The 27,042-nt window shown below is 37.0% G+C and overlaps 1 protein-coding gene across 1 annotated transcript in view; it reads right to left on the reverse strand.

Moving 5' to 3' along the window:
• Positions 1–4,918: 4,918 nt before the first annotated feature.
• Positions 4,919–27,042, reverse strand: part of LOC139737065 (rhophilin-1-like) — a 52,075-nt gene continuing 29,951 nt past the window's right edge. Inside the window, exons 6-14 of the mRNA XM_071647746.1 lie at positions 21,243–21,351; positions 16,774–16,923; positions 14,784–14,879; positions 9,817–9,985; positions 8,680–8,793; positions 8,018–8,212; positions 7,520–7,596; positions 6,390–6,536; positions 4,919–5,615 (exon numbers count right to left, since the gene is read on the reverse strand). Coding sequence (XP_071503847.1) covers positions 5,142–5,615; positions 6,390–6,536; positions 7,520–7,596; positions 8,018–8,212; positions 8,680–8,793; positions 9,817–9,985; positions 14,784–14,879; positions 16,774–16,923; positions 21,243–21,351 — 1,531 coding nt within the window. The 3' untranslated portion in view covers positions 4,919–5,141. The remainder of the gene's footprint in view (positions 5,616–6,389; positions 6,537–7,519; positions 7,597–8,017; positions 8,213–8,679; positions 8,794–9,816; positions 9,986–14,783; positions 14,880–16,773; positions 16,924–21,242; positions 21,352–27,042) is intronic.

The raw sequence follows: 27,042 nt of genomic DNA on the forward strand, positions 1-27,042 counted from the left end.
GATATGAATGTTGGACTATAATATGGGGTGGAAATCATAATACGGGTGGAAATGCTTGGTCTGTGCTCTTCGAGTGCTTTTCTGATTTCAAGAATATTTTCTTTTGGCCCCTTTTCGACCTCTCTGTATGTGGAGTTCCCTGCCGAATAAGGAAGACTATAGATACAAACTGGCATTGGTTTTCACCTGCAAATTCATGCAATTCCTTCTTTCAATGGCTAACCATACGTTTAACAATTACAATGAAAATGTCTTTCGAGAAGAACTGAATTGAATGATGTCCACCACTGCACATTGTACAGTGCACTCCCATTACAACAAAACCCCCTTGAGACCGGCAGGTTTCTCTTCTTCCAGTGCACTCCCGTTAAAGCGAACACGGTTAAAACGAAATTCCAGTTACAAAGAAGTCAAAATTCAGGCCGCAATATTATCCTCTCTTTGTATTTCTATTGTTTTATTAGTTTGGTTACAACAACATTTCGCTATAACGAAAGAAAACTGCCGGTTCCGAGGATTCGTTATAATGGGAGTCCACTGTATTTTGTTGTAGCAGAACAGAAAAAATATAAAAAGATGGTAATTTGGGATATTTACTTTGTTGTTATGAAAATTTTGTAATAGCCATATTTGCTGTAACAGGAGTGCACTGTACTTGTATTTCAGTGGTCACATTTTCCCCCAGAACACAATTCCTTCTGCATGTTATGTATGTTAGCCAGGTATGCACACACACACAAACAAACAGACTGACAGATAGACAGACACATACACACACACACATTAAACATTGCCATATTATAGTACATGCATGTTTACATATAAAAAAACAAAAAACCAAATATACTACAAACCGGTTTGCTTCTGATACATTTTTAATGCTGCTCCAAATGTTGAAAACCTTTAAATGCAGCCATGGAACATGTCATGTGGATATCATTTTATATAAAAATAATGTAACATGTGTTTGATACAAGAATATTTACAAGTGAATGGAATAACTTTAGTGGTCACAAAACAATTACCTTTATAAATTTATCAAAATGTTGGCTTTTTCTCAAAACTTGCAATGCATTACATGCTAAGTACATTTTCAGCACATAAATCATATATCCTTCAACAACTCGACGTTATTTACACAGACCTCAGTATCTGAACACATGCTCATACATTCCTGTAGTTGCTGCTTTCCAATACTAAGCCAGAATAATTTCCATTATATACTTCATTCATTCCACACCTGGCTATATATTGTAATTATCAAATGAAGACAACACCAAAATTCACTAATAACATATATGTAATTTCAAAATTTCATTTCAGCAAATTTTCATTTGCTGTTGCATTGAGATTATCCAGTATTTGAATGGAATTTCCTTATAATCTAAGTAGCAGTAATTGAACAAGTTAGTAGAATACATCTATGCTTATCTATAATGTGTGTGGCTTCATCAAGCTTCTGGTATAATCACATGATGTGTATTGCTACTTTGTTTGATGGTTCATATTGACATCCACTATTTTTCAGTCTCTTATTTGGCATGTTGCCAATCTTTCAGAGTAGGTACATCCTCCACAAGTAGTGAAGAGCAGGGAATATTTTTGAAAAGACGAAAATCCCCTGGGGAATTTCCACAGAACAGTAGTGGCTATGAAGACAGTCATATATACGTTAACTGTCCAGAATATTAGCACAACGCATGTGAATAAGCAGTGAGCTCTTACTGACTCACAGGTCATTACATCAACTTATTCCAAGGGTAAGGAAAATATTCTTCTGAGCAGGCACTTACAGTGTCAAAGTGAGCGTTAGCTTCACTTTATGTTAGTAGGCAGGTTTGTTATCACCTATACCCTGTCTGAATCAAAACATACTGCAGTCTGCAGAAAGACTACACCCTCTATATAGCATGACTTTTCAATGTCAACCTGTTTCTGGCTGATGAGTGGAAGTACTGAGGGGAAATACAACTTTGACTTAAGTCTGACGTACACAACAAATAAAAACTGTACGGACACATACAGACACATGTCTACAGCAGCTACAATCCTGGAAACAAACTAATTATCCTGTGGAGTCTGAGTTGTATGAGGGCAGTGTTCAAATTACTACAAATGTGAAAATCTCTATTCATGATGGATCACCTAACTGCCTCCTATCTAGACATGCAAAATCATACCTCCCTTCATTTTTTCGTAATCAAATCGATGTAATTTTTATGGCATTCAGCAAACCTAAAAGCTATACAGCGTAAATGTAGAGGAATCAGTAATATTATTGTGTGACTACAGAAATTGTATAATCTTTAAGTACGGCACCATGCTGAATTTAACAAATCTGAAAAACAATGCAAGAATTTCATTAAAGCTTCCTTGTGATACAATATTTAAATCTCAAAAATTCATATTTCTCCTTCTATCTACAAACATTTACTCACAGAAAAACCAGTTTCCATGCAAAATGAATTCAGTACAATGAATACATGTGTGTTCATAGGAAGCATAACAAACAAAATACATAGCAGGCAGTCATCATTCCATGTTACAATCATCACACATTGTGCCTATTGTTGTATAGCTTTCAAACCAATATAAAAGAACTTTCTCAAAAGGCAGTTACAGTAGAGAATGACTATGAGTTCCAGATTGATGAACCTTTTCATTTAACAATGTCTACAAATGCCAAGAAATTGTCTAACATTGATGTCAAAAAAGGACAAATAAATAAATACAATGGAGAGAATGAATAGAGATCTAAAGAAAGAGTATGAAGGTACATATATGTGTACTCATCTGTCTCTGTACAGACTGAATAAAATATGTATCATCTTGAGATCTATCCCAACTTCCTAAACAATAATATTTAACAGAAAAAGAGGACAGAGGTTGATATATGAATACAAGTGGAGAGTAAAATGGCATGGACCAGCATTACCAAACAGGAACAAAAATAAAACCATAGGAATGAATTCTGCCAATAAACCAGCATACGTGTCTTTAGATATGTTTCATAAATTGAAAACAAAAAGTCTGTTGCACAACTAGATTCATGGCTGTCATAACTAGTTGCCACAAGACACTATATAAATCTTGATAAAGACTGCTATCTGCTGATACAACCCCCTACACCTGTTCATATCACTATGCACACATCACTGAGTCTATTTCATTCTTGTTTTTATCTGTCTTCTACTTAAATAGAATATCAATTGTTGAAAAGAAAGAAAACTAAATCACTTTCCAGAATTGGAAGCAAAATCACTTTGCTTTGACTTCCCCATATATTGTTGAAATATATATCATCAACTGTATTCAACTGAGTTACAAGTTTAATGTTTTGGTTATAAATATTCTTAGATTACATATGCTACGGATCAGGATGCACAAATAAAATCTCACTTGAGCATTCCTTTAAATCAACACCATATCAAAAGGAATAAAAGTCATGGACTATCACATAAACAATATCCTTCATCACAAGTCAGGAATATCATAAACAAACAAAAGCAAAAAACAAAACAAAAACAGACATCTTTAAAGGATTCTTGGCATAAACAAATCCTTCATCGCATTGATCATTGACTGGTTCTTTTTCTTCACATAGCTGAGTTGTCCAAACATCTTAAAGAGTACTCCTTGAATTCTGGTATGATCACTGGATCAAACTCACATTCCCCTTGTCATTGCAAAGTAAGAAATCATTTTGTGCTAGCTGAGGAAGAGAGTGATTGTACAATTGTAGCAAGCTTCATTGGCCATTACCACTGTCATCCATTATCACTTTCCTTTATTATCACTGTCCCCCATTACCACTGTCCCTCCATTACCACTGTTGCCCCATTACCACTGTCCCACCATTACCCTATCCTTCCATTACCACTGTCCCCCCTTACCACTGTCCCTCAATTATCACTGCCCCCCCCCCTTACCACTGCCCCTCCATTACCACTGTTGCTCCATTATCACTGTCCCTCAATTGTGTCCCTCCATTACCACTGTTGCCCCATTACCACTGTCCCTCCATCACCACTGTCCCCCATTACCACTGTCCCTCCAGAACCACTGTCCCTCAATTACTGCTGTCCCTCCATTACCATTGTTTACCACTGTCTTACCATTATGACTGTCATTTATCAACACTAATCAACATTGTAAACAAAAAAAAAAAAAAAAAAAAATTGGTTGCTTTGTTTTGTGCTACATATCTTGTGCTCTATTTGAGGCAAATCATAGCTATGAGCCTTACACTCTTCATTGAAGTTAAGTTTCAGGGGTCTTTCCCCTATAGGGAAAATTTGAGGGTTGCACATGGGGGGAGGGGAGGTTAAGGGGATTGCTTGTGTGTAGTCAATGTTCAGCGGCTTTCAGTTTTTGTTTCTTGACAGAGCAAAATGTGTGGGAGGTTACAAGTAAGAGAGTTCAGGAACAATTCGTCTTTATATTGTCTTAAAGAGGATTAGTCACCATCATTCTAGCCCTTTATTACAAGATGGCAAAGAGGTGGCTGATGAGAAATGTAAGTAAGGAGGCACCTGGTTAGGAGTGACAATGCAGAAACTAAGTCTGTTGTCATAAAAGGAGATGTACAATTTTGGTTGTGCTGTTTTCATGAAAAGTGACTAAATCATTGAAGAAGAATGAATCCTATTTGATTTACCATTCTTTCACTCAGATCCTCTCAATTGTTTGATGTAGAAATTTTGGGTACTTCTTTTCCGTATACTGTTTATCTTCAGAGCCATCTGCTATCATTCATAATACATATGGAATCACCAGTGGCATGGCTCAAAGGAAACTTGTGTTGTCATGTATGAGTGTAAATTTTACCAATTTATGTGATAAATTGACCAGTAATATCTGAACACTTCTAAAGCGTTTGCATAAAATGGTCAGCAGAGTATCTGTATTTATAGAGACAATGTAAAAGAAATAATAAGAGTTTTATCACTACTTCTCTGGAAAGGCGGGATCCTGAAGTTGAACTTTTCATGGTTGTACCTTTTGTTTCTTGCAATCCCATCTCCCAATCATGGTTATGACACAAGCCAGAAAACTTGGTTTCACACTGAAAATCTTCTCCATTTGGCATTTCCATCTCATTTTCTTCTACATAGAGTTTGATAAGGGCAGCCTTGCACACTTCAGTACAGCTGAGCTGGTGAGCCCTGAACACTTTTCCTCTTTCGGTCATCAGCACTATTCTTCTCTGCTTTCTTAGCCTTCTTCTTCCCTGTGCTGTTCTTTCCATCCGTTGAGATTGATGTCAATGAGTCCTTGGCCTTTCCACCTTTCCCTGATCCCTTCTGCCCCTGAGCATCTTTTTGAGTCTTCCTTGGAGGTTGCTGCCTTTCAAGTGATGAGTCTGATGTGGTGGATCCATTGACAGGTGACCTTGAGTCTCGAGAGGCGTTAGGGGAGGGGCCATCGGGACTCTTGACTTCTTTGCGCCGTATGTCCTGGGGATGGAGGAAGTTCTTGTCGAGTGGAGAAACGAGTTCTAGTTTGATGCGCTGGGGTGAGGCCAGGATACTCTTCACAACCTCCTCATGCTTGGCCCACTTGACATCCTGGTCATTGACACCGATGATGAAGTCCCCTTCCTTGACTCCGCTGGCCTGATCGACATCGTGAAGTGAGGACAAGGAAAAAAATCACATTTACAAATGTGTCATCACCATACATGTAATTGGATCATTGTACACCTTAACAGCAGTACATATTTCAATATATGTTCACATGCATCAAAGAATCAGTGTTGTCACTATCCCATCTCCAGGTTGGGGCTGGCTCTTGAAGTGAAAAACATCAAATCAATGATGGTGGACTGCAGATCCTTGCACAGTAATATACTAAACAATTTCAAATTCCACTTGGCAAAATTACTTCAGAAATCCTTTCTCTATGGTATTAGGTGTGATCAAGCAGGCCTTCCTAACTCCACCACTTAACTGCCAACAAAGCATGATGCATCTCCTCACTTACTACATGGAAGAGATTTATCCTGGTTTGCAATTCTAACCTTCAATATCTAAATGGGACAGGTTGAAATGGACAGTTTATCGGTGATGAAGCGTAACACTCAGACATAGGACAGTTACGGGACAGTGGTCAAAATCCTCTTCAGTTCTCAAATTGATTAAGAATGGGCAAGGAAAGTCACTCAACCAAGATACACACACCATACTACCAATTATGTGTTCTCAGAAAAAAAAATGTCTGCCTAATAAACAAATCCTTCATATACTCATTGCAAAAGCCTACTACCAAACTGTCACAAGTGCCTGCCTACACGAGTATAAAATCCATGGAAAAATGTGTTTTTCATGTATAATTTGTGACCTTTTTTCTCTCTAAATCATTATAACATTTGGACGTTGGTCAATACTCACTGCAGCAGCATAGCCAGGGTCCACCTGAGCAATGATGACCGGTGAGTCTCCCCGTACTGTGAAGCCATACCCTCCCATCCCTCTAACAATCTCTACAATACGAGGTGCTGTCCACTGGTTTCTGGCATTGAAGATGGCAAGAGGACCCTGTGTGCAAACAGACATCACAATCATAAAATCAACATCAGTACTTTCCCAGTCATCCCTCTTTTTCATTTCATTTCTAAACAGCAAACACAATTTACCTAGAAAACTCATTTCACTGAACATGGTTACATTTGTGTTGATTCTGCACCCCATTTGATGGCAAGAGTTTGCAAGTTACTGCATAGCAGTACAAGAGAGTCATTGAATATACATTGCTCAGCTGTTATAATAACTTTGGCTTGCTCCTGGTGCCACAAACATTCAATCATATTATGAACCTGATTAACAGATCCTTATTTTTTCCATGCAGCTATGTTAATTCAGTTAAATTTGTTTTAACTACTCATCGACTTGAATCCACTCTGTATTCATAAATTATCAAAAAACAGTGTAAGTCAGATAGAAACTATCAAAACTCAAAGAGTATCTTGGACAACATATTGTGTACAGCCAAATCTATAATTAAATAAGAAAGATTAAATAACATATCATTCCAAAACAACAGAAAACCTTTCTGATCTTCATTGATATAAATTATGACGAAACTCTCAACAAAAAACTACAAGTTAGTAATACAATTCTGAGCTGATTTCAGTATACAGTGGACCCCCATTATAATGAAGTCCTCGGGACCACCAGTTTTTTTCCGTTATATCCGAACAAATAAAACAACAAAAAACAAGGAGCAGATAATTTTGCGGCCTGAATTTTAGTTCGTTGTAACCGGAATTTCGTTATAACCGTGTTTGTTATAACTGGAGTGCACTGTATATCAAATCAATCTATTCTCCAACAGAGAACTGTGTCCTATAATGAAAAGAAAATAATAGATATGTTTTATCCTATTAAAATTTCATCACTAAGGCAACAAAGTACAAACCACTTCACCCTTCCCATGAATACAGATATATTTCCCTGGACACACAGCAAACCTTTGTAATTATCAGTTCTTTACATACTGAAAAACTTCAAAGCATACTCACAAGATTGTGGAAGATGTCATGGACTTTGACTGTTGTGAAATCTGGAACTTGTGGCTGAGCAATTCTTTGAGTTTTACCTGTTGGTTAAGTAGAACAAGAAAATAATATTATAGAAATCCATCAAACATACCCTATGTAGAGTCCAAAATTGTTTACACTCTACAAGTAAAGACTAAAACACATCGGTAACAGATATATATATATATATATATATATATATATATATATATATATATATTTTTTTTTTTTTTTTTTAAACTTAACCTTAACATGGCCATAATATCTCTGCATAGATCATCTGCTTTTTTTTATCAAACACAAAATCATCTCTGCATTAATATGTAATATTAAAGCCACTTCATTCCATTTTGTAGCAGTTTCTGAAGTATGTTCATAAATCTTGTCTTCATTGGAAGCAGGTGGGGCAGTCACAATACCACACATGCTCACAGAGCTGTGAGAATGACAAGCTGAGTAGATATCAAGATATTTTCTTACTCTGTATAACAGGGGCATCTGGTAGCTCAAAGAAGTCATCCTCTTCATCCAGGGTTTCATAGCGGCTCATAGAGTAGCCATGGAACTGCTTGAGGACCTCCTTCAGTGTATCAATCTTGCGCAGCTGTTTCGAGAGGTCATGAACTCTGAGAGCTTCTTCATGGAGCATCAGGGCCTGTCTGATGTGAGCCTTGCCTGTCATGGCAACAACCGTATTAAGGCATATATTACTATTCATTGATCCATTGGGACTACCTTTCAACAAATGCAATTGGCAACCCCCCACCTGTGAATTTTCAAAAACTTCTTTTTTCTAAATAATATTTTGAACATCGCTTGAAACCTGCAAAGGTGATATTTGGAAAAATAAACATGAGGTCAAATGACATCTTGTGTCCATACATTGGCTCCAAGCATTTCTACATTATGTACAGTTGACAAAAATTACATCAATTTGATCTGATATACTGCTTATTTTGCATCCTATGTTGAATAAGAAAATGTAACACATAAAGAGAATTCAGAGTGAATTATATCTCTCCCTAATCTGGTTACATGAAGACAGGCTTGATGTCCATTCATTATGCCTGGTCTCCTTCAAAGAGAAGACCCTAGTAACATGGGGGAAGCTGGGTGAAATCTGCTGCCCTCAGTGGTCTTACCTAATCGTTTCCGTTCCTCCCATGTCTGAGGAGGGTTGACATCTGTCTTATCTGCGTTGGTGTTGTACATGGATGGGAAGAGCCTCAGCAGGGTCTCCATGTCATAGTCATTGTCTGTAGTTTGCCAAACAGGTGGGAGGAAAGAAAAACTAAGGTCAGGGTTGGTAGTCTTTATTATGACCCCTGACTGTCTCTTGTAATCTAACACACTGCCTATGGGAATTCATTCAGTACTGTACAAAGTGTATGGCTACTTTAGAATAGAAGAGGTTTACTTTAGAATAGAAGAGGTTAACTCTAAAGCCCTCGAGTACATCACAAACCATAACAGGAATGTACACTATTTCCATTCCCTAGAGAACACTCATTGTCTGGTTCTGTGGGATAGAAGGTTGAGATCTTTCCCTGGTTCTGTGGGATAGAAGGTTGAGATCTTTCCCTGGTTCTGTGGGATAGAAGGTTGAGATCTTTCCCTGCATTTTATTCTCATACGTGAGGAACAAGTCACTTGGGAGAATTAGTGTCAAATGAACATTATGACTACTCCTCATATACAAACAGCTTCCTGTGTATAAACATGTAAACTGGAAAGAGCTGACCATGAACCACACATAAAACTTTTTGTCAAAAAGAAGAAGAAAAAAATAGTGAGAGAAACAACTTCCATATTTAAGAATGACTACAGGTTTTCAGGACATGCCCATTGTGGCACTTCCAAACTGCAGTGGCACAAGTTTATGTCATTTTACGAGGAGCATATCTGAACTTACAGACACCTTAAGTCTAATTTAATACTGATTTATCTTTATCCAGCTTATTATCAAAAGACATTGACTGTAATAGTCAATTTTATGTCATGCACTTCATCTACTGCACATCCTTGACAACAGCTTACATTATAAAGCTGATAACTTTCAGACTGTGGCAGCAGTCTACAAACTCATTCATTTTGACTTATCAAGGTTACAAAATATCAACGCTTCTTTCTCTTTTCTCTTCAATAATTATGGCAAATTCTAATGTCTTTGCAGCAATGATACATGTTTTCTTTAAGATCAAGTGTGTTTGAGTTCAGTTATTTCTATTCCTATTTGACTAATGCTTTCTGTCCATTAGGTGCTAAGATCTTCAACCCACCTTGCTGGTTCTTGCTGGGCCCTACCACTGCTACAGCCGCATAGTGGTGTGCCCTGGCCTTGAAATGTTGAGACTTGACAAGAACCATAGAGATCCAGGAGTAAGGGATGTAGTCTTTCACTGTTTCCTGCATCATTAGTTTGTGTACCTTGGTGTACATATCAGCCACCTACACAACCAAATAAATGACATGGTGTTAGACATTTCTACAAACAATCAATTTTTAGGGGAACTTTACAAAATAATTCAAGAGCTATCATAACACCTCAATCCTATGACTAATATGCAGACATTGCAGTGAATACATTTGAATCTTTTTTTCAACCAGCGTTAGTATATTCATTGGAATTACAAGTAAGAGAGTCTTCTTTGAAATAAATAAAGCAGTAATCTGAAAAAGGCTTAACTGCAAGATCTGAGATTTGGAAGTAACCCTGACTGTCAGCATACTGTAATCTTAGATCAGATCTTTCTATCAGTTAATGAATTTTGTGAGGAACAAAACAATAAGATATTATTGCCAATGGAGTCAATCAGCCCTAAAGGGCTGGTGATATGAACTATGAATTGCTGGATTGGTGATATTAGTTTATCAACTCCATTCTTGAGAACATAGAGCCTCGGTCTTGTGATACAGATTGGGTGCAATGACAATTTTTCCACCTCTCCTCAGACTTTACATAAACTTATGAATTCATGCCGTAGATTGAATTAGTCTGAAAAACAAGTTGTCTGATTCAATCAAATTGATTAATGCTGTCAGCTGTTTTTCAAAAGCTGAAGGAGACCAGACATTACTTCTTCAAAACATTCTCTCTTTCCCCTTGTTCATTATTATTTTTCACCACCACTCAGCTGCAGCCATACATGCACTCTGCTAAAGTGTGTCTACCTCTTAGTCTTGACCACTCAAAAGCCCTTTGAAGATTGGTAATTGTGATGATGGCATATAAAACTATAATTCTCCATAATATCACCAAGAATGCGCACCTTTCTGCACATGGTCCTTTCAAAGAAGCACAAGAAACTAATAATGAGACTTTTGAGAATGGCTTCTTTCCCTTTAAACATACAAATGCTGACAGAAAGTCAGTTACAGTCTGTGGAAAGAGACTATCATTCCTCCCTGAGTTACAGATTCAAGAAACTCTTGGCAAACACCTCTTTATTTGATGCCTCCATTTCCTCTTGTTTTCATCCAATGTTAAAATCATTCATTCCACAAATCAGTCAATTATCCAGCGATAAAGGGTCTAATCACATTACTGTCTTGAGATTAACTATGCAAACATTCAGTGAGTATGTACTTTAAGTGTAAAATAGGTTTAACATTAGTTTCATTATATCTCACTATAACAAACATGCACTGTTATCTTTATCAGTTAATATTTTTCTTACGTATCTTTATAAGCAGTGTAAAATTCATAGTTAACTAATTGAATTGAAGGTCATACTAGCAATGATAACTCATGAAACAAGTGTGACCACGAAGACTCAAATATACCGTATACACCATATAATTTGCAAGTCTAAATTTTCACGAATCAAGACTTCCCAACAATTTCGCGAGTGGTTAAATTTGCGATCGTGGAGGCCTGTACTGAACGGAGAAATGTGTTCGCGTACATCACATTCATATCAGGATCAGAGTCAATATTTTCATGTGTTTTTAATTTTGCGAAAAGCAGCTGACTCGCGAAATTCACGAAAATAAAAACCTCACGAAATATTTGGCATATACAGTATTTTGTGACATGACAGCTTCTTATATAGCTCGGGAAAAGATATATCAGATGTTTGTATACTTCTTTTGGCTACTATGCTGATATAATGAAGTGAGAAATACTTTTGTTTTGTTTTGTTTTGCATTTCACCATCAGTAAGATGATTGGACAGTGGTAATATTCAGTCGACATCACATTTTTTTTTTCTGATAAAGTCCTAGATCCAACCTACAAATAAAAAAAGTAAAGTTGTACTTGCCAGCCATAATCTTGATATTCCAATTCATTTCTTTGTTAAACCTACTGACACAAGCCAATACACTAACTCATCCTTGAATGATGCACATAACGTACTGTGAAACGAGGAATATTTGCATGCATTTTAATTTTGTGGATTTTGCAAGAGCCAAGATGCACGCAATTAAAATGCACATGAAGGGTCTTGTCTACAATACACGCATTGAATGCCAGTGACAATTCACAAAAAAGGCCATTGGCTCCAATTCGCAAAAATTTCATTTCCCGAAATTATCTAGCTTTACAGTAATAGAGAGGGTCTCACTGTGCCTAACATTTGCAGGCTACAGGCCCAGAATGGCTTCAATCCAAAGTACTTGGTGCGACTGTAAGAGTTCTTGGTTTCTCTAAACCCACACACCTTATAGATCATTGGACTTTGGGGCACAATAAGCCAGGTACCGTACGTAAATGACAAGTTCTATGCCCATTCAATGCAAATTTGGAACAACACAAAACATCCTACTTCCTCACTGTCACATGGTCAAAGTTTACCCAGGCCTGCTAACAATCATATATCATATTTTAACACAACAAGTTCTCTTACATATTGCCAGGCCTCACCTGTGACAGCAATGAATCATCAAGTAAATGGATGTGTCTAAAGAATGCCTTTACAATTTAAAGTGCTGCTTTACTTCATGAAGTTGGATGTCTGAACACAATGTAACATGTTATCTAATTATATCTAACTAGCAGCACCCGTGGAAATCCACGAGTCTGAGGGGTTTTATTTTTTTTTTCTCATAATACGATTTTGCACATTTTTATTGAAGAAATAAAAAGAAAAGTCTTCTCATTCTTTCGTTAATTGTGCTGTCTTCTAAATGACCACCTTTCCCAGAAATTTTATAATACATTTTTGTAGTATATGCCCGGCGATCCGGTCCATTGGTAGGGATCATTCCCGCCACTACTTGCTTTTATTATAGAACTTGAGTTTCGAGGGGTTATTTGCACCCGTTGAAGTCCAACAGTTGTCTTGTTGCCCCTCACCCCTCCCCCCCCCCCCTCACGCACACACACATTTCCACCTCCGCAGGGCAAAAAACAAAAACATTCAGGGAAAAATTACCAAAAACGCAAATGAGATTCCCCGAAAGTTCTGCCCACAGGTTGTTCCCGTCGAAACGGGAAGATATTAACACTATGACTTTGATTACCCCCTGCTCTTGCATCCATGCGGGCACCCGCGGGAATCCACGGCTGGTCTCAAGGCCTCGGTTTGTTTTGTGTTTTTTTTTTCATGTTTCTTTTCCCCACGTTATGAGAGAAAAATAAGATATTTTCGTCTTCATAATTTTGCTCCCTCCTTTTTGTTTTTAATCACCAAAACTTGGCTTGATATATCATATAGAAGTACATCTGCTTCAGACTGTACATTATAATAATCAATATTAGGCCTACAATTATTGCTCCTATTATAGTTATTATTATATTATCATTATCCTTATTATTATTATTATTATTATTATTATTATTATTATCATTATTATTATTATTATTATTATTATTATTATTATTATTATTATTATTATTATTACTATTATTATTATTATTATTATTACTATTACTATTATTATTATTATTATTTTTATTTTTATTATTATTATTATTATTATTATTATCATTGTTATTATTTGGGGAGGGGGAGATCATAGTCATCAGGTTTAATAGGCACCCGTGGGAGTAGGGTCTCACGACCTCGTATTTTTTTTCTTTAATATTTTTCCCATGTTATGGAAGAAAGAAGAATATATACATCACTGCATTCGTCTTCATTTGCTCCCTCTTTTTTTTTTGTCACCAAAACTTGGTTTGATAGAACATAGAACCACACATTCTATTTCCACTTGCAATTTTAAAAATAGGCGGTCGGCAAAGCGAGGTTTTCCTCTACGTCCGCTCATCTTATGAATATGTATGATTACAGCAGCTCTGCAGTAAACGAATGGACACAGCTGCGCGTGTAATCTGATATGGAAGGGTACGATCGGCAAATATATTTAGCCGCGTCCTAAACAGTCTGCGTACAATGACATCGGACTTGAGAGCAAACGGCGAGCAAACTAAATGACGTACCTGAGCTGCATATAGTATTCTGCAGTTGTGCAACATACAATTACATAACAACGTTCGTTGTTTTCATTTGGGGACGCCAATAATGGCGAACTGTACGTAAATGCCCTTGTAGTCCATATCATCACGCACACACAGATTCGTGTAACCATCGTCAATACATTCAGTACACGTAACAGGCGGAGGCAAAGGTACATCACAGAACTATACACACAGTGTAGAGTGTGTAGAGTTCTGCGAGGTACATTGTGTGTGTGCGTGCACGTCCGCCGGAAGATGTCAGAGATTTCGCTGCACCATCATCTTTAGTATCTCCTAGTGTCTCTGCAAGCTAAAAGATGGAAGATCGAGAAAGCAGGAGGCCAGCGCAGGTTCCGTGAATATTGAAACGCTCGGCTCTTTCGTCACGCACAAAAATGCATTATGCATCTATCTAATTAATTTTTCTTTTTCGTCCTCAACGTCGACACGGAGGCGGAGCGGGGACGAAACCCGCGCCATTCGATGCAGGATACTCTCCTGCGGCCGACGGCACCGGTCGCAGCTGCCCGGAGCCGACGGCTCGGGAGGAGATAGAGAAACCAGCAACGCCGGAATAAAACAGGAAATACATAAGGCCGCGACAACAACAACAACTTTGAGTATTATAGTAGTAGATTTTAGGAAATTCCATGGACAACAAAAGAGCTATTGGGAAAGGTTACTAAAGGTACTGCCTCAGTCTTTCCAGCAACATGTGATAAGTTTAGACAGGTCATGAAATAAAATAATGAAGCAAACTCAAAACATGATAAGAACTGTTGTCATAGAAGAACTGTTGTCATAGAAACAAGAAATGTGAGGAAATAATCAGTGTAAGTTACTTACAACTGAAGCTTCTTTAGCCACACTGCAACACATCTGTACTGTCTCCTCCACCCCATCTAGGACAAGCTTCTCAAAGATGCACTCCTGAGTTTGAGCCTGTAGAAACATCACAGCAAAGAGCAAGCCATGCATTGGTGAGTCCTTTGAGACTTTGTGACTTGAAGACTTTCTTTTAGAGTTTGGATTGATCAACTACCATAATGTCTGGAGTCTGACTTGAGCTCTTTTTGAGCTTGAAATGACTGATTTGTACATTGATTCTAGTCTGACACGAATTCTGATTGAGTTTAAATTGACTGCTTTGTGTCCATTCAACTTAAAGTGTAATTGTGACAGAGTTTGGGGCAAAGGTGACCTGATTCTAGTGAGATTCCAACTAAAAATATAACTGAAAGTCAATCTCATAGTCAGGTTGATTGATAGTTGACAAATTATTCTTTTGCCGGGAGGCAATTTAAGTGACGCTTTGTCACAAAGTGAAAATGTCTACTTCCCAATTCACGCAGGAAATTATGATCGAGTATTTGAAAAAACAAAATCACATTTAAGTCTACACATATAATGCTTACAATTACTTAACATTATAAGCTAGTGAAATGAGAATGATGCAATGGTTCTACATACAGTTTATCCTGATGATACATAAAGATTTAGCTTGTTTACAGAATAAGCACAGGTTCTTTTTAATCGCACAAACGTTATGACATGTTGATATTTCTTTCACATTTTGAGATAATTACCTATCCCTCTGCAAAAGCAAATTACGATGCACTAAGCCATATCATAGCCAAAGTCATTATGTACACCATAATCATTAAAACCGATATGTAGGTATAAAATAGTACATCAAACTTTCTACATGCAAGTTTCGTCGGCCTCATGCCAAAAGGGCACTAATAGTGTACAAAGTCTATGGTGTTAAGGCCCTTTTGGAATAAGGCCGACGGTTTCTAGATTAGATAATGTTTTCACTAGGTGGTGAACTAGGACTGAGTGCACAGGTTATTGGTGTTACATTCCTGTTCTAATTTGTGGAATGATTCCCATGATATTGCCTGTTTTTTAAACAAGCACTAATCTTGTGATTCACCCAACATTTCACAAGGCCAATTAACACTGCTTTCCCCATGACGATTAATCCGGGAAGGGGGTGGGGGGGGGGGGGTGCATTCCAGAGCATTAGCCCCGTATGCACAACCCTGAGATAATGTTGGACATTCATGAAATTACACATTAATGTGTCCATATTTTAGTGAAAAAAAGCACAATGAGCAAATACACAACTGTCACTTCATATCATTCAATGTGTCCTAAAATGGAGAAGATTTTCCAACATTACCCTTCATTTCCCCATATGAGTCATGTGAAAGCATTCCTTATTTGAGAGGCATGCAGAGTCATCTTATTATGTTCCAGAATTTCTGCAGCTTATGTCACATGTTCAGAAGATATTGAGCTAAAAATATACAAAAGCCTGGTTTGAGACAATGGTATTACCCCCTTTTAAACCCCTTGTTAAGTTCAAAGCTGGCATCATCAGTGCAGCTGTTTATAAAACAGGCATACACAGTAAACTTGGAAAAAAATGGCCTTAATTCTTAAAAGTTTCAGAGTTTCAGAGTTTAATAGTCAAGAATAACATTTTTCCTCTGGTGAATTACTCAACATGAACAAGGTTTCTCTGCTAACAATATCACCCAGGTCTTGTTACAGACATGATGTGAGAGACTACTTGACTCACACTAGCTTAAAAATGTTTCAATTTGATTGGGAATATGGCTGTAAAAATGTTTCATGTTCTGTTCTTCTTCATACTGTGTCTTAATCAAAATATGCTTAAATATTTCTTACCATCATTTTAAGTTTAAATTGTTGCAAATCACACATTAGAAGCAGACAAGGGAGCTAGCATCATCAACAATGTAACAGTAACAAACGAGAAACAAAAATAAGAGTGCAATGGGAGTCAAGGGGTCAAAGGTTGACTGACCAGCATTAATCCACCCAACATGCCAAGGACTGGTGCACTCATGTCCATACTGGGAGCATGGCTGAAGTTCTCTGACAGGTATTTGAAGGATCCTGCTGCTCTCTCCAAGTAATAGACAGCCTTGGAAGCACCCTCCTCTGTGGTACGATCCTGAGAAAAGAGAAGCAAGACGAAAAAAATGATATCAGATGTTATAATCCACTGTCTTACCTCATAATCATCGGGGGGGGGGGGGGGGGGGGTCATTGTGCAAATAAGATTTGTTACAGTGCACTCCAGTAATAACAAAATCCTTGGTGACTGGCGTTTTTCTTTTGTCATGTCGAAATTGCATTATAACCAAATACTGGGAACGAGGAATGTTTGCATGCATTTTAATTTTGCGAATTTTGCGAGTGCCAAGATCGCGAAATTAAAATGCACACGAAATTTCTTGTCTACGTTATATGCATTGAACGCCAGTGGCAATTCGCGTAAATTTCATGCCACAAAAAATGGCCGTCGGCTCCAATTCGCAAAAATTTCGTGCCGCGAATATCATGTAGTAAAGTACATAAATATATCAAATGATGATATTGGGATCTGAATTTTTACTTTGTTGCAACAAGAATTTTGTATTAACCAAGTTTGTTATTACGGGAGTGTGATGTACTCAGAATCTCAATTGTCAAAGGTCCATTTCTAATGAATGCAAAATATCAAATAAGGATTCACAAATACAAATAATAAGAATGTACACATAGTTGAAATTAAGTCAGCCCTGGCTCTTCTTCATGATCTGGAAAATTGATTTTCTCACCAATACAACAAGACCATACAAGTCACAATAGGTCCATTTTGGTTTAAATGACTATGAAATAAAGGGTATCAGCAATCTTAACTGTTCATCACATTTCCACACATTCCTATCACAAGGGCACTCTATAGTCAACAAATCAAAATGCTCCACTTATATCATTTTGATTTAGCAAAGTAAAAGATTATAAAAAGATTAATTTGTCATTCTCTGCATCAGTAAGAATGTTCTGCATGGTTTGATGAACATATGCAACTGCCTAGCTCTTTGGAAAGCTCAAATATCTGATTCCATCATATCTTTCGGAACAGAGTAAATGCTTAAATAGTCCTATTTCACAGAACTGCATTTCATTGGTCTGTCATAATACAACTCCTGGTTCAGCACACACTTTTCAAAAACAATTTCAAGGCTTTAATGGAGCATGAAATGGAACTGAAAATTACAGTCACAAAAGGAGTTGGCACCCACTCAATAATGTTCAAAATTTTCATTTTATAAGTACAGTTTATACTTTTTTTTTTTTTCTCACAACTTCTCATGAGATGAGAGTTGATTCTTTGGTAAGAGTAGAGTTGAAATCAAGTATTCAAGATCTACTACAGAGGATGCTGGATTGAAGAAGAAGAAAAACAAACAAAAACAAGACCTGACCATTGAAATAATGGTCACAAGTTCACCAAGCACTGTAGATTTTGCAGCACATTTCATCATGTTCAATCAAAAGCAAGGGAAATCAGCTTTATTACAAACCATACTATATTCCTACCACCTATAAGAGTTATTCACACTAATGCTCATTGTTGCTTTTGTTACAGGTTGATGTTGTTCTTTTTGTATTATCACTATTATTGGCATAATTATCATCATCATTATCATTACCATCATCAATTTTATCTTTCTATCTATCCACTTCAACTATCATTGTAATTGTTACTATTGAGATAAATTACTTTGCAATTCTTTACATGGTGATACAAATGATCATGGTAATATTTTGTTGAGTTTTTAATACTCTCCTTTCCATTACTCTCTCTTTCAGCAATCTTTGTACTCTTTATTGTCCATGTAGAAATACTGTAATGCTATGAAGAAAAATGTAGTCATTTTTTCAACGTCCACTGGTAACTTGTAGACTTGTCTGAATAATTACTGAAGATTCAATCTGCTACATTTCACCCTCCTACGTCACTTATTCACAATAAACTGATCAATGCCAAAAATCTCCTGTCACTATTTTACAATGCCAAATACGCAGAGGCCTGATATTCAGATTCATTTCATTTCTAATTCAGAATCCATGCACATTTCCAAATCACACACTATTGTGAGGTTTATACAGCAAACAGCGGCACTATTGGGTATGCATGGGTATACCATAAAACCAGAAACATTTGCGGCATGAATATTTCGCGAATTGCCGACCACGAAAATCTTTTTACTATACTATATACACTTGCATTCATGGCACTATGTAGACGAAGCTTTCATATCCACTTTACTTTTGGAAATCTTGGCTCCTCACAAAGTTCATGAAAGTTTTATGCATGAAAAAGTTTTTGGTTCTACAGTATTCATAGATCTATTAATCTCTAACTTCTTGAATTGAATGACCAACTTGAGTGATGTATCAGGGGGGAATTGATTTGATTTGCATAAAGGCTGCTACAGACATACTGAATAGGAGTGGAAGAACTTGTGGCAATGACCACAGATCTGATACTGTACTTGAAGTTAATACCCACGTTCACTACTTCAATAGGGGATTACTTGTATCCATCATGTACATCTTAAATTCAGTTTTAACCAAAGGTAAAAAAGAAAAAAACAACAAACAAACAAACATACACTTATGTCCAGTGGATGTAAATGGGAATAAGAGATTCTTCACTACACGGCCTTGTGTGAAACTAATAGGATACTGGGTAGGTAGCCAAGTCTGAAAATGTCAGGAGACAGAATGCAGACAGGCGTCTAAATGCCAGAAGTGAAGCAAACACCAGAGCTGTGAGCAGTCTGTAGTCTTCCTACACAGCTGCCCTCTTTACAAATGCACCTGCTTGCTCATAATGAAGTTGTTGGAGCTTCCTTTACACAGGACAAATCAGTAAATCTATTCTTCATATCAACTGTTTTCTAGGGAGAGTATCTTCAAACCATCAAACTTACAAATAAGGTTGATGAATTGATTTTTCAGACACCAATAGTCTGCTGTTGACATTACAGTCAGCATATTTCAATTGTCCACATTCTTTCATTAAAGAGTCAAGGAACTTGAGTAATTCAAAAGATTAAAAATCAAATAATGTCGATGAAAACATGTGAGACCTGAATGAAGACAGGCCTACATGGTATGTTTGATTAACGTGTAATTTGAAGCACGTACTGGGCAAAACAGCTCTTCTAGACACAATCTTATGGTAAACTCCATATTTTACACTTTATTTTTCTTGAGGCTATCGGATACAAACAATTTGTGGTTCAGAAGAATTCCTGGCTTAAAATCCCATGTCTCTTCGGATACAGCAGACAATATTTTCTGCATGCTCGATACAAAGGAAACTTCATTTCCCATGGCCTAAATTCTGTCTCACCCTCCCTATTTTGCACAGCCCCTGACAACTTGCCAATTTTAGAAGGCACTCTTAGGAGCATGCTGTTTGGGCTTACAACAACAAAAAATACCAGGGGTTTATCAATTCCCGCTTCATGAGTCACATAGGCTGTTATATCTTATACCTCAAGAACCATTTAAATAGGATATTTGTCATTTGAATCCCAGCTACGGTCCAATTACTCAAATGACACAAGGGGAGATTAGTAATAGGAACCCGCTGCATCAAAGTCTCATCTCCCGAGTTTTCACAGATACATGAAAATAACGAGGGTGTTCTCTTAATGTCACAGAGAGAGAGAGAGAATGCCAAAATGGCATAATTGATTGTCTCTATGATTTGAGCTGACGATAAAGATGATGGGGGGGGGGGGGGGCAGGCTAAATTTTTGTCCCCTCTGATATCAAAACACGAGCAGCACTGTACAGCAGCACATTTTGCAGAGCAGCATTATCTATGTATGACATGAGAGATAGAAGAAAAAGTGTGGATGATTACACTGGTATCTAGATCACATGGTGTAAGTATCCAAGAACTCATCTGGGAAGATTGGTTGACTGATGCCTCAAGTAGAAAAGAGGAAATGAACCAGACTCGGGCATCATATTTTTTTTTTTCTACAAGGGATGAGATGAGAAGTAAAATGCTGCGCAAGTGGGTTCTTGCTCTATTTGAATTCCAAATTATGTTGGGACATGGATGGGAGAATGGTATGATCCATGGTATGATATGTTCCCTTCGCTGCATACAGCAACAGGTCATATGACCATGCACTATACACACAAGCTCAGGTATTCATGGCATTATCATGGATACTTTCATTATGAATTATTTGAGTGCAGATTACATCTGAAATGAAGAATGAGAACTTTACATTGACAACAATCCTCCTATCTATGGGATGACAAACTGAGTGCATAGCAAGTTGATGGCAGCATCATGCATTGCACACAAAATACTCAAAGAAAGAACACACTAATTACTTGATGTAAATGGTTGATAATTAGTGTTTTAACCAGAAAAGGTAAAAGTGTGGCATCCTGCTCATCTGTTCTTACCTGTTTTGCTCCAATTTGGGTAAAGAGAGCTGCAATGTTGAATAGCACACTACCTTTCTCAAAGGCAACAGATTTCTGAATAGATGGGACACCAGTCAATGCATCATACCTGCAGAGACAAGAAAATAATTTTGATATGATTCAAGCATAACAAGATGAAAGGAACACTGCACTTTAGTCAAGTTATTGTTGATGTGATTCTTAGCATAAATGAAAAACACTTATGATCAGGGCACACTCTTCCCACATTATAAACATTATCAAGCTTTTATTAACATACTTTATACTGCCCCTATGGAATATGTGTACAATTTAAACATCATGATTACTGCACTTCAGTGTTATACAGCATCTCATTAAAGTTGAATGAATTTGGGGTCAAGTCATTGATACATCTGCTAGTATTCCTATGAATAATGTATAATCAATTGCAGTTACCATAGCAATGACAAGGATCCTTACAAATGATCAGTTATTACACAGACCAGTCTGCAACTATAGTAACTGCAAATATTGTGCATTACTTGTAGTAAACTGCATCATAAAAATGCATTTGTGGTAAAAACCGGATGACCTGTAACTATACAGTACTACCAGTAACAGTAATATAAACCAGTTTGCAGTTAGCAATGGTCCAAATTACCTCAAATTCTTAAACAAAAACAGTTGCAAATCTACTTGCTATTATGCCATTAAGCTCCCTTGAATGTTCAGGAATATTCTTTCACTGCAGTGTAAAGAATCTATTTAGGCACTGTCCATGATTTTGCTTATCACAACTCCATGTGTTGTCTCATTATTTTGTTTTTCTCAGTTGACCTTCATCTGTTCAAGCATAGAATACAACTTCAAACTGGCTTATAAACACGCTGATATAATTCTGTAAGATTTTTCCGTGGCTTGTCAACCACAGGGGAAAAATAGTCTGCCAGTCAAGAAATATTAAAGACTGCATAGATTTTTGTGTCAACCAAACCAAAATCATGAGTTCTGCAATACTGATGGACTGATTGTGCCTGAACACATCATTTCCAAACAATCTGTATCTGAGTCTCCATTCTACCAATGAATCAACATGGGATGGCAGGCTCACTTTTCTAAAACTGGCTGCAGGAAATAGTAATATTCCAAATTCACTTCTTGTACAATTTACAGGGGAAAAAAATCAGTCATCTTCTCCAGAAAGAGGACGATAAAAATCATCTCTCATCATAACAGATGTGCCCTGGCATTTTTATGAGTTTTGCAGGCTTTCTATCCAAAATTTCATCCAAGAAAATTTGATATGTTCCTCTTAGAGACATTGTCATGATAAATGCAAACTGACCAATACATTATAAATCACATTACCGACAATTTATTGAAAACCCAAATGCACTGTCATCAGGTATAAAGCTGAGTTATAGAGTCAATATGTATTGCATTTCCAGCTTTATAAAACTGTCCAAGTTTGCCTCTCATATTAATTTGCTTCTTCAAAATACATTGTATAATAATTGCATTTGTGAGAAATCAAGAGAAATATCATGCCTAATCCAGTATAAGTCAAACAACTCTAATTTTCCTTTTCAGAACTACAATAATGAAAAAAAAAATACTGACATTAAATAAACTTGGCAATACCTAGTAAGATTGATATTGAGGCAAATAAGAACTGGCTGCGGTAATGGGATTCAGTCTCAAAGAAGGAGATAGAAAAAGAGAGAAAAAAGGAAAGACAAAGACAAAGAGAAAATGGAAAAACTATATCATCAAAACTGATAGATTTGCTGTTCCAACCTTTGTTGAAAATGGGGAAATAAATGTTGTTCGTTTGTTGGTGGGTTTTTTTTTTTTTTTTGGTTTTTGTTTGTTTGTTTTGGGGTTTATTAACATGGCCTGAGGAAAATAACTACATTACTTCAAAATAAACGACAAATTAACACAAACAGCCTAGATGACTTGATTGTCTCTCTGTGAACACAAACAATGTTGTAAAATTTGGACACTCTTCATGAAATCAAACTTCCTACATAATTAAGAGGGATGCGTTATCTACATGATATCTTTCTTTTTCTCTCTTATATATTAAATCAAACTGGAACATAATATCTTGTCTGTTGCCATGCTGCAGTAGATCTCCCTTAACTCTCTACACTCCCTTCGAGTGAACATCATTATAAGGTCACGGGTTTCTGAAATTAAAATCTTGATTCATAGAGTGTTTTGTGGAGACATTATATAATCATAACAATGATCATTATCATCATCATAAAAATATTGCCATAACAATGATTATTATATGTCTCCACATATCGTAGAGACATTATTATCATAACAATCTAACAATCTAAGGGTGTGTTTATTCAAATATTTTCTGAGGCAAAATCATGATCCTAAATATGTTTGAGACATTTTCGGGCGATAGATAAATGCAACTGTATTTTCAAATGTGTTTAGATACGCCCATATGAAATGCCATTCAAAGGGCATTTTAAAATGTGTTTGAGACCACGATCGCCTTTCTGAGAGTAGATAAAAACAATGCTGTCTTGAAACACGTTAATATCTCTGAGCTGCCCAGGTCAACTTTCAGCTGTTTCCCATTGCGGAGAAAGCATGGCCATTTGTGTTTTCTAACACCCACTGTTTGTGCATGAATGATGAAGGCATGTTTAGTCTCACCTCCCTGATGGTACACAGTTGACCTCTACTTCCCAGGTCAAACAGAACAGAGCAATTGCGCAGTGACAGCACTTGAATAATGATTATATGATGTAGATAAAGCGGCACCCTGAGAATCACATTTCAAACCACATTCATATGAAATACGTTTTGAAACGTGATTCTCTCTCTCTCTCTCTCTCTCTCTCAAGTTCGATGAAAGCAGCCCTAATCTGGTAAAGACTCCCACCCTTCTGATTATTCTTTAAAAGCCTGGTTGCATGGGGATGCCATGGCGTGGGAATGCCGGCTTAGCTCGGATATTCTAAAATTCCTGTAATCAATACCATTATAACTGATCTCTGTGTAAACTGTACACACACGGCCAGAGAATCTCAATTGGAGTCAACTCTTATCGATAAGCATACACATCAATGTACATATTCGCAGACCGGCGCTATTCGTAGGTTTTTCAAATTTATTCCGGTGAGCAGCAAACAAAGTGGGCCACGTATGAATCCCCACACTACTGTGTCTTTAATGGTGAAAACGACAGTAATATGTAGATGGTCAGTGTGTTTCAGTTGTTTCAGAGTTGCTCTTCAGAAAATGATTATCTCAAATCAAGTGACTAGATATTGCCCATATGTACATGTAAAAAACTGAATATAAACTTTAAAAATTCATACAACAGATAGCACACAGATATACTGTAAAACATGATATATTCGCGGCATGAATTTTTCGCGAATTGGAGCCGACGGCCTTTTTTGCGGCATGAAATTTTCGCGAACTGCCTCTGGCATTCAATGCATATAGTGTAGACAAGAACTTTCGCGTGCATTTTAATTTCGCGAATCTTGGCGCTCGCGAAATTCGCGAAATTAAAATGCACGCGAAAATTCCTCATTTTACAGTAATGCCATTTAGTTATCATAAATAACTTTTCTTGGTAACATAATGATGAGAATACAATCTAACTCTGAAGAGATGACTCTGATGTTGTATGGCATCCAAGGTTTACCAGAGGTGTCTACCCCGTCTGGGTCACCTTAGCGATGGCTCCAATGCGGGAGCTAGGTGGCCATGTTCTCTCCTGCACAATCCCATCCATACAAAAGAATGAAACCAGGCACAACAGGCATGCTCCACTCCAATGGGTTTGGCAAAACATCTCATCAAAAAGGGTTCCCACAGCCTCAATAACCCACAATTCAACTTTTCTTTCAGGCTAGACTGAATATCTCACCACTCGATGTGGCCTATCGCTTCATGCTGATTGAGTCATCATGTCTACAACAGGCGCTGCATTCATTTATCACAACTTCATAATCAGCAGTCTTGCAATTCTGCTGTTTGAAGTTTCCTGCATATGTCACTGGCTAAATCCGCTCCCCAGGACAAATGATTTATTAAAGCAGCCCATCGTAGGTTCTGATTAACATTAACAGCAGCACAGGGAGATATTCACTGTGCCCTGAATTTCAACATTTTCTCTGGCATATATGTAGCATATACAACTGTATGCTTGAAATTACTGATCACTGATGCAAAAATGATGCCCAGTAAGAGCTCATCCAGGTTGAAACTAGCTGAATATTATACAAACTCATAGCCCATTGCTACAACCAGGTTGGGGGGGGGGGGGGGGTTACACAGAACAACTTCTGATCGCTGTTGATTTGAGAAGCCGGCTTGATTACAAACTGTGCTGAAGGAATATGAACTTTGATGTCAGCAATACACCACATTACAACCAAAATCAAGATACATTTGTAGCTCATTATTTACAAGGCAACAAATATCCTCAAAACCTTACATATACCACACACAAGCCTTACCTTGACAGAATAGTTTTCCATCTTTAAAACTTGTCTTACATCAATCAAGACATCCATACATGTAGGTGCAAGCCATACTCAAGTGATGTCCATGATGTGCTCACTACAGAAACAATATTCAATCTTGATATCAGATATTTAAACTTTCTTTACATCAAGGCTCCTTGGTTTTTAATGTAAATGTACTGTAAATCAAAGCTTATGTGAATTTAGGCACTCTCACAAAATTTCATAGAAGCAAGCTTCTCTCATTTCTAGTTGACATGATTTCTTACTCTGAAAAAACAAACCCATATACATGTTGATGGATAACTCTACATTCAATGTTTAAAATATACATGTGTCAGTTAATTACGGAGCAGCAAGCAAAGTTACACTTCTAACTCCATTGATGCAAATCTTCTTCCTAGCTCACTGCTGAACTCAACACTGATAAGGACACTGATCTCCATTCGTAATACCTTCCTTGTGTCTACCATGCCAACCCTAAACTACAAAATGAATAGATCCTACTCATACTAAATCTGGCAGGTAGTATGAATGAGGGATACTTTTGATAGAAATTGGAAATGTAGCCTGTTTAATGTGCAAAATGAATGATTTGGGTCTCATAAAACATATCATAATCATGTGACCAAATTACCAACTTTCATTTGTTGATGTTACCAGCTACAGTAGAATGTCATGACTTGCTTAATTTTGTTAATTTTAATGCTATTTCACCATTCTGTTGTCTTTTTTATACTGTCAAAAAAGGTCATTTTAACTGAAGTCTATCAGTCTGTTAAGATGCATTTTCAACATGATTTCTTTATGCAAACCACTACAAACTCAATAACCCTAAACTATACAAGGTAAACTACCTTTACACTTAGTATCGACACATTAGGGCACCAAAGTGTTTGTGCAATGTATTTTTAATCATGCTGTATCAATGATTATTCAAGAGGACATGGCAAATCTAATGAATATTCAAGAGGGCATGGCATATCTATCTCAAGGCAAGATTCACTGAAAAGAAATTGGTTACAAAAACAGCAGTGACATGCAGAAAAAGATGTCATGAAAAGTTAGGTATTAGGCCTCATGCCAGATAAGTTTTGATCTTTTTAATATCTTTGAATCACTTCAAATATGACATTGTTTGGGTACATGGGCAGGCAGGCCTCTAGTAGCTTTTGTGACTGCATCTCATGTGTTTTGCTTGATTTTATCACAAAATAGCATGAGAGCAATTTCTTTCTCTTAGCATTACAACTCTTTTGTGTCTCTCTTCTAAATCTACATATATTATGTATATATACATGTAATGATGC

The sequence above is a fragment of the Diadema antillarum genome, unplaced genomic scaffold (genome assembly GCF_040938485.1).
Source record: "Diadema antillarum isolate AM-2024a unplaced genomic scaffold, OU_Dant_1.0 scf00000028, whole genome shotgun sequence".
NCBI lineage: Eukaryota > Metazoa > Echinodermata > Echinoidea > Diadematoida > Diadematidae > Diadema > Diadema antillarum.